Genomic DNA, 16143 nt, shown 5'->3' with positions numbered 1-16143 from the left:
GACCTACATCAAGATGTTAGGTCTGGAAACTCACCAGTCACGGCTCACTCCGAGGGGCGGGATAAACGGCTGTCTTTCAAATTCCCTCTGCACGCAATAGGACAGCGCTTCAACCAACCAGAGCGTTTTCCCAACAGCAGAGCTTAGTTGATAGATTGAACTTTTGCCATATCTGGCCGGCAAAACAACGAACACATCTTCCTTTTTTTAAGAATGACTTAAGTGTTCTTTGCTCTTTTCTCAAAGAAAAACTTAACTCCAAGTCCTCCCGAGTCGCGGCCAAAGCCGATTCGAAAGACCGTTGTTTTCCATCAGCAGCCGCCATTCTTTGTTTTCAAGTGGCAGCCAGGGAACCGTCGCAACTCTGTCGTCATATGTTAAGCCCGCCCCCGCCTACTCTATACACGACGTGATTGGCCTGACCCAATTTGGGTTTTTGCAGCTAGAAGGTTTATTGAGAGTTGCTAGACCACCCTGGCTGCGAAATACATTTTGCTGCCGCTAGGGTGCGTCTAGATTTCTGGACTGGATTGCCCTTTTGGATTTGTTTGCTTTTGTGACCTCTTCCTTTTTCCTGGTAATGGACCAGCAAGAAAGAGGGGATCCTTCCCTGGGCTCAACAGAAGCATCAGTGTCCTCATTTATACCAGCTGGCACTGGCATTATTATGTTCCCCTGCATCCTCTGTTCCTTGTGAAAGGATCTTTTCCAAGGCTGGAGAGAGATTTTGTCAGAGAAGAGGGATCGTCTAAACTGAACGTCTAAATCGTTCTGTTTCTCAATAAAAATCTATTGTAATCCTTCCTTCCAGACTATTCTTTTGCAGTTTACTTTATTACACTCCCTCCACCATAAGCACTCAACACAATGTCACTGTTGCTATTCATACTGTCACTATCCAAACAATTTATGAATAATTAATTAACTGTGTGTGTGTGACTGCACAAGTAAATTCAGACAGAGAAAGATACATATTTTATATTATACACAGTAATGGACAAATGTCTGCTCAGGTCTTTTTATTATTGCAAATGAACGGTTACAGACATTAACAGTGAGTACAAAATAAAAAAAAAAAAAAAAAATATTTATAAAAATATTTGTATAAAATAATTTTTTTATAAAAAATATTTTTTTTATAAAATTGGGGCAGGGGCGGGGGGACACTGGTTCAGAATGAATAAATTTGTCTGCTATTTCTTTGCACAGTAGCTAGGTGTCACTAGTGAGCAATGCTGAATGAAGCTTCGAGTAATGAACCTTTGGCTGAAGCAATGGGCTCTGTGGTTCAGGAAGCCTCATTTTGCCATCACTAGCGATGATTAATAAATGTTTTTTTTTTACTGAACGGAAAAGATTAAGCCCGAGGTCTGACCCGACCCAAATCATTTGCTTATATTTTCGACCCGAACCCGCAGGTCCCGTCGGGTTTGTCGGGCCGACCCGTTAACTGATTTCTTGCTGCAGTCGCTGCACCAGAAGAGAAGTGGAGCATCTCTTACTACTGTAAGAGAATTACAATAGTATAAATGAAGTTCACAAGTGCCCAGCCAAAGTGAACACTAATCATCATAATGGTGACTAAAACATTTTAGGAAAATCAACATCAATTTATGAAGTCAGCTTATGTGATGTTCTCTCAACATTTTCAGTTGTTTTAAAATTTCAACATTCAAGATGACTTTGGGAAATGAGTGAATGCAAACAGAGAAAAATATCTGTTTTCTCAGTAAAGAAAGCATAGTATGTGAATAGTACAGATTACTAGATTTTTACAATTAAGGTAAGACATTAAGTAAAGTTAACTGTTGGATTTTACAGTGCAGGTGTTGAACACTGACTGGTGAGGGTGAGGCATCTTCTCTGAAACACATGGAGTCTTTAACCACTCTGCACCTGATGTGAGCAAAACATACAAAAATGTAACAATTTATTAAACATTTATGAAACATATAGTCATGTTTTGTAAATGATTAGTTAATCACAAAACATACATAAAATGTTAGTATATCACTTGCTAATAATCCTATTCAATGTGTTCACAGTCTCTTTCACGGGCATCATTTGTAGTTGCCCATTCACAAACTGTTTGCTCAAGCGTAGTGTTTTCTCTGAGTTCACTGTGTGCTTTCTACCATGCACAAATAAAAATGTCACTGAACTTTTGCTGTGTAATTGTAACAATGAGCACTCAAACACACCAAACCAACAATTACTAAAAACACACAAAACAGATTTTGCACGGGCATTTTGCACTAGCTGATTTAAATGCAGAAACAAGAGTAAGAATTGCGTATTTGTCCATATTTGTCTCTTGAATTGAAAGCAAAAATTCATGCTAGATTTTCCAGGTAAATTATGCGTAGGTGCCATTTTTTTTTTTATTGGGCGTAAAATGCTAATAAATGCTAATAGCGCGTGTCCCATTTACAAGTGACTGAAATTCACTACAAACCCGAGGTTTGTGTGCGTTTGTGAATCTGGAGGAGAGTTTTCAGGAAGCTCCAATTTATGTGCAAATAACTGTACATTTATGGATATTTTTTCCGTTCGTAAAATTATATTCAGTTTTATGTAATTTGTTTGTAAAACCTGACTTGAGTAATTGTCACACCGCATTGAATGCAACAATTCTCTGACGATTTGTGCTAATTATCCGTATATAAACATCTTTACAAACACTTGCATTTATGAAAGATTGATGTAAATTGTTAAACCATTCGGACATAAATTCGGCGAATTGATTAAAATTCAGAATAAGATGTGTAAACGGTTTGTAAAATTCTCTTTTTGTATTCTGAGGAAACGTTTTGGCAAGAATGGTTATATACACACACCTCATAATACATGCAAAGCAGCTTTATCATTTATCCACAAACAGCTCTCTCGAAGGCATGATGATGCTGCCGTTCACTTGCTGCTATACCGTCACAAAACATCACTGATCATATGGAGTAATAATATCGTTCCGCTTCTGACGGTCAGGTATCGGTTGTGTTCGGTGGTGTGTGTGACCATGGGATTGCTCACCTTATCAGCGTAACTCCACATGTCGATGCGGTCCTGTAACCTCTTCTTGCACTCGGGCTGGAGTCTCACACGCTTGTCCTGGAGAGCCTCCATCAGACAGGACATCTCTGCACAAACACAGGGCGCAGGGGTTAACCCTCAGACGGTCTTCGTTTCAGAGTCACACCCTGGGCCTTCCCGGTCAGAAGTGACCGGACACCTAAAAATGAAACTTCCTCTATCCCAGTAAAACCCAATGCAATTTATTTTTGTTCTATAGTATTTATTCTTTTTAATTTTGTATTTTGAGAGAATTTGATTGAATTTATTAATATTTATGCAATATTTATGGTCTATTTTTGTCATTGAAATTAATAAAACATTTTATTTTTATATATATATATATATATATATATATATATATATATATATGTATTTAAAAAAATAAATAAAATTTATGCAGTATTTTAGTTTAATATAGTCTAGGCCTTCAAAAAAAAAATGTTTGAAGCAGATTAGCACCATCTGGTGAGTATGGAGAGAAAGCGTAGAAGCATGGTGTAACCACTAGATGGCATGTACAGCTCTCTATGGAGAGGCATGTGAATTCCCCAGCTGTTTATGGACACATTTACTTTTTTTATTTTTTTTATTTCCCATTCATTTTCTATGGGGGTCATTTTTGACCAAAGACCACAAGCGTGACTATTTTTTTTACAACTACTTAGCATGCTCTAATCAGCATGCTAAGTAGTTGTAAAAAAAAACAAGTTTCGTAATATTCCGATGAAGCTGTGATTTTTAAAAATTCAAAACAGATTTTTTGTAATCAAAATTATTGGTGTGTATGTGTATAAAAGTGTGTTTGTATGTGTGTGTGTGGGTGGGTGTGTCTTTTTTGCACTCTTGATGTTGTAGAGTGTCACCCCTTTACAGCGGTGTACTTTTTTTTAGGATTGTGGCCGATTTGTAGATTTTTTTTTTTTTTTTTTCAATGTCCCATTCATTTCCTATGGGTCGGTCATTTTTGACCGAAGGCCTGTAGTGACTATTTTTTTTACGACCACTTAGCATGCTCGGATCATGACCCAAAATTTTTTTTGTATTCACATACCAAATGCCATAAAAGTCACCAAGTTTCATAACATTCCTATGAAGCTGTGATTTTTAAAAATTCAAATTCAAAACAGAAAATTTTTCGGTCAGAAATGACCGAGGACCGTCTGAGGGTTAATATCTATACGGTTCAATGAGCCTCAAACCCTTCCCAGAATGACTCACGTCGTCCTCTTCCCGGCGGGATCGCAGCACACTGGTGTTTGATGTCCAGCGCACAGACTGTGTGGAGAACCGGATCCACAAAGACATCAGCCTTGCCCTCCTTCAGGATGTTCAGCACCTCCTACAGCGTCACACACACACACACACACCGCAACATCTCATTAGGTGCATAAACACCATTTACCAAATAAACCCCTTGATGTGCAAAAAAAAAAAAAAACACATGACTTTTCCTCAGCAGAGTCTGTGATTGGATAACTGGAGTAACAAGCGGACCATCTCAGATGTTGGTTTGGCGTTTCTGAAACGCCGGAGTCAAATTATTATCTTTGTAAAGAAACCTTATGGCTGAACTAGCGACTATCTGCTGTCTCAGACGATGACATCACTTCCTGTCGGCCACCGTAACTTCTGCTGGTTGCGATTCACAAGCTCACCTCTAGATGCCGCTAAAACTCACACACTGCACCTTTAAATTCACACCTTCGGATGGAAACATCTAGTAAAGATTCAGAGTCGAAGCGGTCTTGCCTTTTTACAGCCCTCGTGGTTGATCTTCAGCAGGTTGTTTTTTAAACACTCCTCCACCTGACCCGTCTGCTCCTGCACCAGCACCTCCTCCGCACAGAGCCGCGGGAACTGCACACACACACGAGTGATTTAGGAGCAGAACACGTGTGTGTAAGGTGTGTAGTGTGTAAGGTGATGAAGGTGTGCGTGTGTTGTGTAAAGTGTGTGAGGTGATGAAGGTGTGTAAAATGTGGTGTGTAAGGTGTGTGTGTGAGGTGATGGTGTGTAAAGTGTGGTGTGTAAGGTGATGAAGGTGTGTAAGGTGTGTGTGTGAGGTGATGAAGGTGTGTAAAGTGTGGTGTGTAAGGTGATGAAGGTGTGCAAGGTGTGTGTGGTAGTGATGTTACATATGACACTGAAGCTTCAAAGCGTGTTTCGAGTACGCAGCGTAATCCCTCATGAAGATCCGTGCCGGAGTGTGTATTGCTTTCAGAGAAACACGTGATCAACAAAAAACACGTGACAAAAAGCCTCACTTTCTGTCCAGTCACGTGAATGCTTCACTGCGTGTCGGAACGTTTGGACCCAGAACACTACTGTCCATTTACTAACATTTTTTATATTTTTTTTATAAATAAGCCTATAGCCTATGATACATGTTCATATAGTCTGACACATAAACAGCTCATATACCATAAAATAATTAGACCAACATTTACTTGAATCAAGCAACTCTGTTGGAAAACTGAACATTTAGCGTTGTCAGGCTTTTATCTGTCGCTGCGCACTCATCTCACATGTCTGCTGTAAATCTGACCTGCCACAAGATGGCGCTGTTTTCAACACTCTTGATGCTTCAAATCTTTTCCCGAAACATTCAGGGGAAAGCCTCAGTGCTTCATTAGGCTTTATTTGATCATCCCTAGTGTGTAAGGTGTGTCAGGTGTAGGCATGTGCCGGTATCACATTTTCATGCTGCGATTAATTGAGTGAGCTTTTATCACGGTATACGGTATTATCACGATATTTTAATCGCACATGAGAAACAGATGGATTGGGGGGGATGTAAAAAATAAATAAAACTTGCATCACAAGGTGTAATTGTGATTGTCAAAACATTTGGTAACTAAACTGAATTTTATTAAGTTTAGTGACAACATGTTACAATGATTACATGGTACAATGACTGGTAGGCTACTGTTTGTATTGCTTAACACAAATTTAACGATTTCAATTCAATACTTGGGATTTTAAGTAGATAGCCCACATGTTTTGTTTTTTCTCATGAAAAAAAAATATATCTCACATAATGCTATGTAACCATATAGAGCCCTATCAGCTGGTATTATTAAAGGTTACAAATAACTAATTAAATCAAATATAATGTGGTTTTCATTATAATAACAATTATGTAATGACACAAGTAAAAAATATAATAAATAGGTAAAAAAGTGCAGTGCACATATTCAGCAAAATACTTCTCTTTATCTATTTGTTTAGTCCTCTAACATGCTGCTGGTCATTAAATGGTTTAAATGTGACGTTCTGTGACACAATTGCTCTCCTGTTTCATATCAAAAGTAACCTGCTCTGTCTTGTTTGACGGTCTTCGTGTCCTCTTTGCTCCGCGATTTTTCTCTGCGTGAGAAAACGGATGTGTGGCGTGAGCGTGTGAAGAGTCTCGCGCTGAATGCGTCGAGTTGGCAGCTCTGCTTTTAGAAGCGGGATGGATCCGGATAGATCGGCGGCGGCCATAGACTGTAGGCGGCGGCGTTCCTCCTTCCACCGCTGCTTCTCCATGAGGACTGTTTACATTAGACTAGAAGTGCGCGGGCCGCATGCTTATACACGTGGCGATTGTTTACATCAGAGTGCGCAAGTGTTTCGCGCAGCATATACTCAGTGTTTGTTTAAGCGGCTGATGGAAAATAATCTATAATGGCGTTCTAAAAATCTAAATTGGGATCTATTATTTTTCACGGTATTTTGAAGTGCCCGCGATAACAATATCGTGCATATTCATTACCGCGATTTATCGCATTACCGAATACCGGCACATGTCTAGTCAGGTGATGAACGTATGTGTGAGGTGTGTGTGTGTAAGGTGTGTGTGTTCACCTCCTCACTGCACTGGAGCTGCAGCTGTGGGGTGTGTGTGTGTAAGGTGTGTGTGTTCACCTCCTCACTGCACTGGAGCTGCAGCTGTGGGGTGTGTGTGTGTAAGGGGTGTGTGTAAGGTGTGTGTGTTCACCTCCTCACTGCACTGGAGCTGCAGCTGTGGGGTGTGTGTGTGTAAGGTGTGTGTGTTCACCTCCTCACTGCACTGGAGCTGCAGCTGTGGGGTGTAGGTGTAAGGTGTGTGTGTAAGGGGTGTGTGTAAGGGGTGTGTGTAAGGGGTGTGTGTAAGGGGTGTAAGGTCACCTCCTCACTGCACTGGAGCTGCAGCTGTGGGGTGTGTGTGTAAGGGGTGTGTGTAAGGTGTGTAAGGTCACCTCACTGCACTGGAGCTGCAGCTGTGGGGTGGGTGTGTGTAAGGGGTGTGTGTAAGGGGTGTGTGTAAGGTGTGTGTGTAAGGGGTGTGTGTAAGGGGTGTGTGTAAGGGGTGTAAGGTCACCTCCTCACTGCACTGGAGCTGCAGCTGTGGGGTGTGTGTGTGTAAGGGGTGTGTGTAAGGTGTGTAAGGTCACGTCACTGCACTGGAGCTGCAGCTGTGGGGTGGGTGTGTGTAAGGGGTGTGTGTAAGGGGTGTGTGTAAGGTGTGTGTGTAAGGGGTGTGTGTAAGGGGTGTGTGTAAGGGGTGTAAGGTCACCTCCTCACTGCACTGGAGCTGCAGCTGTGGGGTGTGTGTGTGTAAGGGGTGTGTGTAAGGGGTGTAAGGTCACCTCCTCACTGCACTGGAGCTGCAGCTGTGGGGTGTGTGTGTAAGGGGTGTGTGTAATGTGTGTAAGGTCACCTCACTGCACTGGAGCTGCAGCTGTGGGGTGGGTGTGTGTAAGGGGTGTGTGTAAGGGGTGTGTGTAAGGTGTGTGTGTAAGGGGTGTGTGTAAGGGGTGTGTGTAAGGGGTGTAAGGTCACCTCCTCACTGCACTGGAGCTGCAGCTGTGGGGTGTGTGTGTGTAAGGGGTGTAAGGTCACGTCACTGCACTGGAGCTGCAGCTGTGGGGTGTAGGTGTAAGGTGTGTGTGTAAGGGGTGTGTGTAAGGGGTGTGTGTAAGGTGTGTAAGGTCACCTCCTCACTGCACTGGAGCTGCAGCTGTGGGGTGTGTGTGTAAGGGGTGTGTGTAAGGTGTGTAAGGTCACCTCACTGCACTGGAGCTGCAGCTGTGGGGTGTGTGTGTAAGGGGTGTGTGTAAGGTGTGTAAGGTCACCTCACTGCACTGGAGCTGCAGCTGTGGGGTGTAGGTGTAAGGTGTGTGTGTAAGGTGTGTGTGTAAGGGGTGTGTGTAAGGGGTGTGTGTAAGGGGTGTGTGTAAGGTCACCTCCTCACTGCACTGGAGCTGCAGCTGTGGGGTGTGTGTGTAAGGGGTGTGTGTAAGGGGTGTAAGGTCACCTCCTCACTGCACTGGAGCTGCAGCTGTGGGGTGTAGGTGTAAGGTGTGTGTGTGTGTAAGGTGTGTGTGTAAGGGGTGTGTGTAAGGTCACCTCCTCACTGCACTGGAGCTGCAGCTGTGGGGTGTGTGTGTAAGGTGTGTGTGTAAGGGGTGTGTGTAAGGTGTGTAAGGTCACCTCCTCACTGCACTGGAGCTGCAGCTGTGGGGTGTAGGTGTAAGGTGTGTGTGTGTAAGGGGTGTGTGTAAGGGGTGTAAGGTCACCTCCTCACTGCACTGGAGCTGCAGCTGTGGGGTGTGTGTGTAAGGGGTGTGTGTAAGGTGTGTAAGGTCACCTCCTCACTGCACTGGAGCTGCAGCTGTGGGGTGTGTGTGTGTAAGGGGTGTGTGTAAGGTGTGTAAGGTCACCTCCTCACTGCACTGGAGCTGCAGCTGTGGGGTGTGTGTGTGTAAGGGGTGTGTGTAAGGGGTGTAAGGTCACCTCACTGCACTGGAGCTGCAGCTGTGGGGTGTGTGTGTGTAAGGGGTGTGTGTAAGGGGTGTAAGGTCACCTCCTCACTGCACTGGAGCTGCAGCTGTGGGGTGTAGGTGTAAGGTGTGTGTGTAAGGGGTGTGTGTAAGGTGTGTAAGGTCACCTCCTCACTGCACTGGAGCTGCAGCTGTGGGGTGTGTGTGTAAGGGGTGTGTGTAAGGTGTGTAAGGTCACCTCACTGCACTGGAGCTACAGCTGTGGGGTGTGTGTGTAAGGGGTGTGTGTAAGGTGTGTAAGGTCACCTCACTGCACTGGAGCTGCAGCTGTGGGGTGTAGGTGTAAGGTGTGTGTGTAAGGTGTGTGTGTAAGGGGTGTGTGTAAGGGGTGTGTGTAAGGGGTGTGTGTAAGGTCACCTCCTCACTGCACTGGAGCTGCAGCTGTGGGGTGTGTGTGTAAGGGGTGTGTGTAAGGGGTGTAAGGTCACCTCCTCACTGCACTGGAGCTGCAGCTGTGGGGTGTAGGTGTAAGGTGTGTGTGTGTAAGGTGTGTGTGTAAGGGGTGTGTGTAAGGTCACCTCCTCACTGCACTGGAGCTGCAGCTGTGGGGTGTGTGTGTAAGGTGTGTGTGTAAGGGGTGTGTGTAAGGTGTGTAAGGTCACCTCCTCACTGCACTGGAGCTGCAGCTGTGGGGTGTAGGTGTAAGGTGTGTGTGTGTAAGGGGTGTGTGTAAGGGGTGTAAGGTCACCTCCTCACTGCACTGGAGCTGCAGCTGTGGGGTGTGTGTGTAAGGTGTGTGTGTAAGGGGTGTGTGTAAGGGGTGTAAGGTCACCTCCTCACTGCACTGGAGCTGCAGCTGTGGGGTGTGTGTGTGTAAGGGGTGTGTGTAAGGGGTGTAAGGTCACCTCCTCACTGCACTGGAGCTGCAGCTGTGGGGTGTGTGTGTAAGGGGTGTGTGTAAGGGGTGTAAGGTCACCTCCTCACTGCACTGGAGCTGCAGCTGTGGGGTGTGTGTGTGTAAGGGGTGTGTGTAAGGGGTGTAAGGTCACCTCCTCACTGCACTGGAGCTGCAGCTGTGGGGTGTAGGTGTAAGGTGTGTGTGTGTAAGGGGTGTGTGTAAGGGGTGTAAGGTCACCTCCTCACTGCACTGGAGCTGCAGCTGTGGGGTGTAGGTGTAAGGTGTGTGTGTGTAAGGGGTGTGTGTAAGGGGTGTAAGGTCACCTCCTCACTGCACTGGAGCTGCAGCTGTGGGTCGAGCCTGTAGTCGAGCGCTGACTCCTGCAGAATCACACGGATCTGACCCTCACAGTCCGGAGAGAGACGCTGCACACACACACACACACACACTCTCTTACATGAGTCCTGCTCAATGTTGGGTAAGTTACTCTAAAAAGTAATTACTAGTTACTAATTACCTTGTCAACAGTGTAATTAGAATACTGTACTAATTACTCTCTCTAAAAGTATTTAATTACTAATTACTTTCTAAATCCAATATCAACCTCAACCAGCTGAATAATACAAGGATAGACATTAAATGTTTTAATTCTTTCAAATAAATGCTATAAAATTGTATGAATTACGCTTAAACTGCCCAAATTTAAAGAAGGCTACATAATAAACACTCTTTAACATCAGACAATACATTTTAATGTTAAACCCACTATCGTTTTATATAGAACTGTTCTAGTTTACAGTCCGATCTCACGGCATCTCGTGCGCATTTTACAAGATGGCTACTTCGTCCGAGTGTGAGCGAGCTTGTATGATTTAGCCACCGCGTGAAACGCATTCGAACTGCCGTGAGATCGGATTGGTCTATACACAGTATTTAGCTCAATTATATCAGAAGTAACTGTAGTTCAATTACAGAGAAATTAAGAGTAATCCCTTACTTTACTTTTTCGAGGGACAAGTAATTAAATAACAGTGACTAATTGCTTAGTGATTAGAGTTCCAGCTGTCGCTGGTCCAGCTGCCGTCACACACACACACACCTGGTCTGCGTATTTGAGTTTGAGGCAGGAGATGACCTGACCCTCCAGCTCGTTGTCGTCTTTGGCATTGTTGAGAATGTTCTGGCAGAACTTGGGGATGTCCACTTTACAGGCCCTCCTCAGCACCGGGTTCAGGCGGTAGTCTAAACACAAGAGACGGAGTTACACCACGTCCTACCCAGATGAGTCAAAATCAATCAAAACCCACAGCCAATCAGAACAGCGTGTGGGCGGAGTCAGCCAATCAGAACATGTGGGTGGAGTCAGCCAATCAGAACAGTGTGTGGGTGGAGTCAGCCAATCAGAACGTGTGGGCGGAGTCAGCCAATCAGAACAGCGTGTGGGCGGAGTCAGCAAATCAGAACAGCTTGTGGGTGGAGTCAGCCAATCAGAACAGCTTGTGGGTGGAGTCAGCCAATCAGAACAGCGTGTGGGCGGAGTCAGCCAATCAGAACAGCGTGTGGGCGGAGTCAGTCAATCAGAACAGCGTGTGGGCGGAGTCAGCCAATCAGAACAGCTTGTGGGTGGAGTCAGCCAATCAGAACAGCGTGTGGGCGGAGTCAGCCAATCAGAACAGCGTGTGGGCGGAGTCAGCCAATCAGAACAGCTTGTGGTTGGAGTCAGCCAATCACAACAGCGTGTGGGCGGAGTCAGCCAATCAGAACAGCATGTGGGCGGAGTCTCGCGGCACCAGAGAGTAATCTCAACGGCACTCGCAAGAAAATGGATAAGTAGCTACATAATCAAATTCACAAATATGACACCATTTAAACATTATTGAAATACATAGGCTGAGTTACTAAAACAGTCTTTGTCAAAGAATATACTCGTTTGTTCACAGTTTGAAAGTTTTTGTTTCAATTTGTTTAATTTCAAGATCTGAGGTGAATTATCCACTGTTGCTTTTACAGCTTCAAAGCTGGAGCACTAAATGATGTTCAGAGTCACATGACACGCTTTTAACATAGGATAGCCTTTTGAGATTTACTCGCCAAACGTAAAATCTTCCCGCATTCGGCGCTCGGCGGGTGTTGATTTCGGACCCTGGTTACTCGCAACTGTTATCCATTTCAAATTGAATATAAAATGATTTAAATTTCTTTGATGGTTGTTAGTAGAAAAATTAAAAAGGGTAACACTATATATAATGAAGACCCATTACTTAACATTATTTGGTGCATTGACCAACAATAAAAATTACATGTTACGTTTATTAATTTTTGTTAACATTATTTAATTAAAATATACAATTGTTCAAAGAAACCATATGTCTCGTGTGTGTGTGTGTGTGTGTGTGTGTACCTGTGTTCTGGGTGATCTGTCTCTTTGTGATCATCTGTTTGCATTTAGGGTCCATGATCTCCATGTTCTTGTTTTGTTTCAGACACTGTAACATGTTCTTGGCATCAGTCTCGCTGCAGAAACGCTGGAGGATAGAGCAGAACAAAGCCATCTTTCAGTTTTAAGGTCTTATAACAGGGTTTCTGCGGCGTTATTAAAATAAAATTTAAGACCTGCACGAATAAAATCAACGCTTTATAAGTTGGTTAGAGCAAGATCTGTAGGAACATTTAAACCATAAAATGACTGTAAATAACCATTTAAACTTAAGTTAATTTAGTTAAGTTAACACCAAACATTTCAGCCTTTAAACCATTCAAAATGAAAAGTGACTATAGTTAGATTCATTAAATATATATATATAAAATATCCTAATGTTTAGATTGTTTGAATGCGTATTCGGCCATATCACGATTTCTACTGCTGCTTCTCCAAAGGAGCTCTTGAAATGATTAAGACTTGTCTCTGTTTTCCTGGGCCGTAAATGCGCTGAGACTGTGTGTGTGAGACTGTGTGTGTGTGATGCTGTGAGATGAGGCTGGTCACCCGGATCATCTGCTTGCAGACCCTCATGAGCTGGAAGTCGAGCTCGGGGTCCATCATCTCGGTCTCCTGCAGTCTGAACACCTTCTGATGGCACTGCTGGGTCAGCTGCTTCTTGTTCTCCTTCAGACACTCGATCACCTGAGCACACACACACACACACACACACACACAGATGAGTATGCGGTTGCAGGTAAAGTGATGATGATGAGGATGAAGGTTTACCTGAGCGTTCCCGAACACCACGTTCTGGCAGTGCTGCTTGATGTCCTGACGACAGCTCTCGAACAGATCCGGCTGCAGACGAATGTCCTCCGACTGACACACACACACACACACACACACACACACACACACACATCAGAGCTCGAACCGCACACTTCAGAACTACACATCATTATATCTGTTCAAATGTGTTTTATAGGGCCCAATGAAATGCATGTTTTTTTTTTTTCGTTACAATTTTTTTGGACTCATTTTAATCGTTTAATCGTAAAATTTTAGCAATCAAAAAGCACATGTAATTAAATTAATTAATGAAATAATTTACCAAGTTTAACAAATTACGTTTAGGGCCCTATGAAATTAATTGTTTTTCTTTTTAACACAAATTACGTTTTTAGTTTTTTCCTTTTCGTTTCTGTGAAATGTTTTTTTTTTTTTTTTCCTGTGTTGTGCATTTAAATTTTTCCGGCAATCAAATGAAGTCATAAAACATGAATTTAATTTATCTTTTAATCATGAAATTAAACTTTTTTTTTTTATCAAAGTTTTGCACAACAGAGCTTTACTGTTCAAATTAAAACAGATGAAAAATTGTGATTATTCCTTAAAAAAATGTTTTAATAATAATAAATTATTATTAGGGTTAATATTATTACTTTGATACGCAGCTAAATTCTACTGTACAACAGAAATACAATTCTGTCGTAATTTCTTCACGTTAAACCGAACTTTTATTTTGACAGGTTGCCGTGAAGAGCTTTGAGTTTCCGTGTGTGTATGATACTCTGTTTCACATTCACATGTTAATGCTCTGAATATCCACGTTATACAGTAAATTCTGTTATGATGACAGGATTCGGCACCGCTGAACGCATCGGCTCTAGTGTGAGGTGTGTGTGAGTGTGAGGTGTGTGTGAGTGCACTGACCATCTCCAGTTCCTCCACGCGCAGCTGCTTTCGGCACTTCATGGAGACGCTCTGCTCTTTGACCTCCTGTAACGTGTCGTTCCTCACGGCGGTACTCAGACAGATCACCACATCCACCCTGAGGACACACACACACACACACACACACACACACCCTCAGGACCTTCCCATCATGCTTCAGTGTTCAGTCACCTCTACAAGAGCTCATGTGACCAGTATGACACAAGCAAACCCAACAGCCCTGCCACGCGCTCACTTCTTCTTGATGTTGGGACACAGTTTGAGCACGTCCTCCTTGCAGGCCATCTTGAACTTGTAGGAGAAGCGGAAGTCCTTCATCTGGATCTGAGGATGAGGAGGAGAAACGGACGGTTGACAGAACTGAAGCGACAGACAGAAGAAGAGCGAGTGTGTGATCGGCAGACGCACCAGCTGGAAGTGTGTGACTCCCACGGCACACTTCTCGTTCATTTCCTTCTGGTGTTTATTGGCAACGAGACACTCCATCAGGTCCCCGGTGTCGATCTGGTTATCAGCCACGTCCTGCGAGAGACACAGAAGAAGATGAAGATGAACCTTCCTCTTTAACAGAGCTGATGCATGGAGGAGATCCAGTCAGAGGATTAAGTCAAATTGTATTTCTCAACAGCAGACAACCAAATAATAAATGACGAGTAAAATTAAAGGAGAACTCCGGTCAATTTTAACATTGAGCTCATTTTTGGAGTGCTGTCAGTACAGAGAACAACGGCAAAAATCGGTGTTGCCTACACCCTGTTATCCTCTTTTTAAAATTTGCACCCTGTTGACTTCAATGGGGCAAGTTTTAAACCTGCTTTTAGCCTCTTAACATCCTTGATGTGTCATTACAAGTGCACAGCCAATGTGAGTGATTCCTTCAGAGTGAACACGGTGAATCTGACTGCAGTAGATGTGAAAGATATGAATAAAAATGATGTTATTTAAGCCAGCGCAAATACCGGTGTTTACATCCTGTTTTCGGTTGAAGTCTAAAGTAATCGATTGTCGAGTTCACGCGTATATGTTTAGTTACCTATGATCACGCGTGTGAACTCGACAATCGACTACTTTAGACTTCAACCGAAAACAGGATGTAAACACCGGTATTTGCGCTGGCTTAAATAACAATTTTTATTCATATCTTTCACATCTACTGCAGTCAGATTCACCCGTGTTCACTCTGAAGGAATCACTCACATTGGCTGGGCACTTGTAATGACACATCAAGGATGTTAAGAGGCTAAAAGCAGGTTTAAAACTTGCCCCATTGAAGTCAACAGGGTGCAAATTTTAAAAAGAGGATAACATGGTGTAGGCAACACAGATTTTTGTCGTTGTTCTCTGTATTGACAGCACTCCAAATGTACAAAAAAATGAGCTCAATGTTAAAATTGACCGGAGTTCTCCTTTAACTCATCCATAATCAGGATTATAAGTTTAATAAAGAAACATAATTAACACACTTGGTATAATACTCAGTTGTTTGAGAGATCTCTCTCTGAAAGGTTGTGAAGGATCAAGGTCTGAGTCTAGATCAGTGGTTGCATAGAGAAGATTACTTCACACTTTATTAATAACTAGTGCAAAATGCCCGTGCAAAATCAGTTTTTGTGTGTGTTTTTAGTAATTGTTGGTTTGGTGCCCGTGAAAGAGACTGTGAACGCATTGAATTCAGGGAGCAGGCTAGGTTACTACAAATGATGGCTGCGAATAAACTATAATATTCAGAAGTAAACAGCATAGCTGACTTACAGATTCAGTTTACATCCACAAATGAATAAGCGTGTCGATTCAGGGAGCAGTGCAAAGTGTGTGCAAAATCAGTTTTTGTGAGCTGATCGCTGAACAAAAAAGTTCCGGAGATATTTCTTAGTGATGGCTGATTTCAACAGTTTCAATATGATAGCATTTTGAAAAAAAAGTGTCATGAATTTATTGCATTTTTGGGGAAAAATAATCAGGGTAACAGGAAAAAAATAAAAAGGATAACTATAATGTATGGCGTAATAGCACTTTTGGGAGTACTTCGACTCAGCGCAGTAAAAAGTCACGCCTGATCCTCTTCCCACTATTGACAGAAGTGAGAGGAAGAGGATCAGGTCGTGACTTTTTACTGCGCCGAGTCGAAGTACTCCCAAAAGTGCTATTACGCCATACATTATAGTTATCCTTTTAAACCCGCTTAGAAAAGCGCCACGTTTTATTTTGTGTCACCATACTTGGTCGTATAACTACTCGTGTAACTGTTTTTAAATAGTGAAAACGTTGATGTG

The 16143-nt window shown here is 43.1% G+C and overlaps 2 protein-coding genes across 2 annotated transcripts in view; one reads left to right on the top strand and one right to left on the bottom strand.

Moving 5' to 3' along the window:
- LOC311085327 (guanylyl cyclase-activating protein 1-like) overlaps positions 1-16143 on the top strand; it is an 84490-nt gene that overhangs the window by 17674 nt on the left and 50673 nt on the right. The window lies entirely within an intron of this gene.
- LOC311085575 (Golgi apparatus protein 1-like) overlaps positions 1189-16143 on the bottom strand; it is a 44563-nt gene continuing 29608 nt past the window's right edge. The window contains exons 15-26 of the mRNA XM_084118095.1: positions 14279-14392; positions 14106-14194; positions 13850-13967; positions 12923-13015; positions 12701-12838; positions 12116-12239; positions 10814-10956; positions 10038-10139; positions 4822-4929; positions 4291-4411; positions 3031-3137; positions 1189-1896 (exon numbers count right to left, since the gene is read on the bottom strand). Coding sequence (XP_083974221.1) covers positions 1882-1896; positions 3031-3137; positions 4291-4411; positions 4822-4929; positions 10038-10139; positions 10814-10956; positions 12116-12239; positions 12701-12838; positions 12923-13015; positions 13850-13967; positions 14106-14194; positions 14279-14392 — 1272 coding nt within the window. The 3' untranslated portion in view covers positions 1189-1881. The remainder of the gene's footprint in view (positions 1897-3030; positions 3138-4290; positions 4412-4821; positions 4930-10037; positions 10140-10813; positions 10957-12115; positions 12240-12700; positions 12839-12922; positions 13016-13849; positions 13968-14105; positions 14195-14278; positions 14393-16143) is intronic.

The sequence above is a fragment of the Abramis brama genome (assembly GCF_963993115.1).
Source record: "Abramis brama genome assembly, chromosome: 6".
Taxonomy (NCBI): Eukaryota; Metazoa; Chordata; class Actinopteri; order Cypriniformes; family Leuciscidae; genus Abramis; species Abramis brama.
Note: the sequence above shows the minus strand (reverse complement) of the source record. Positions and strands in the feature narration are given on the sequence as shown.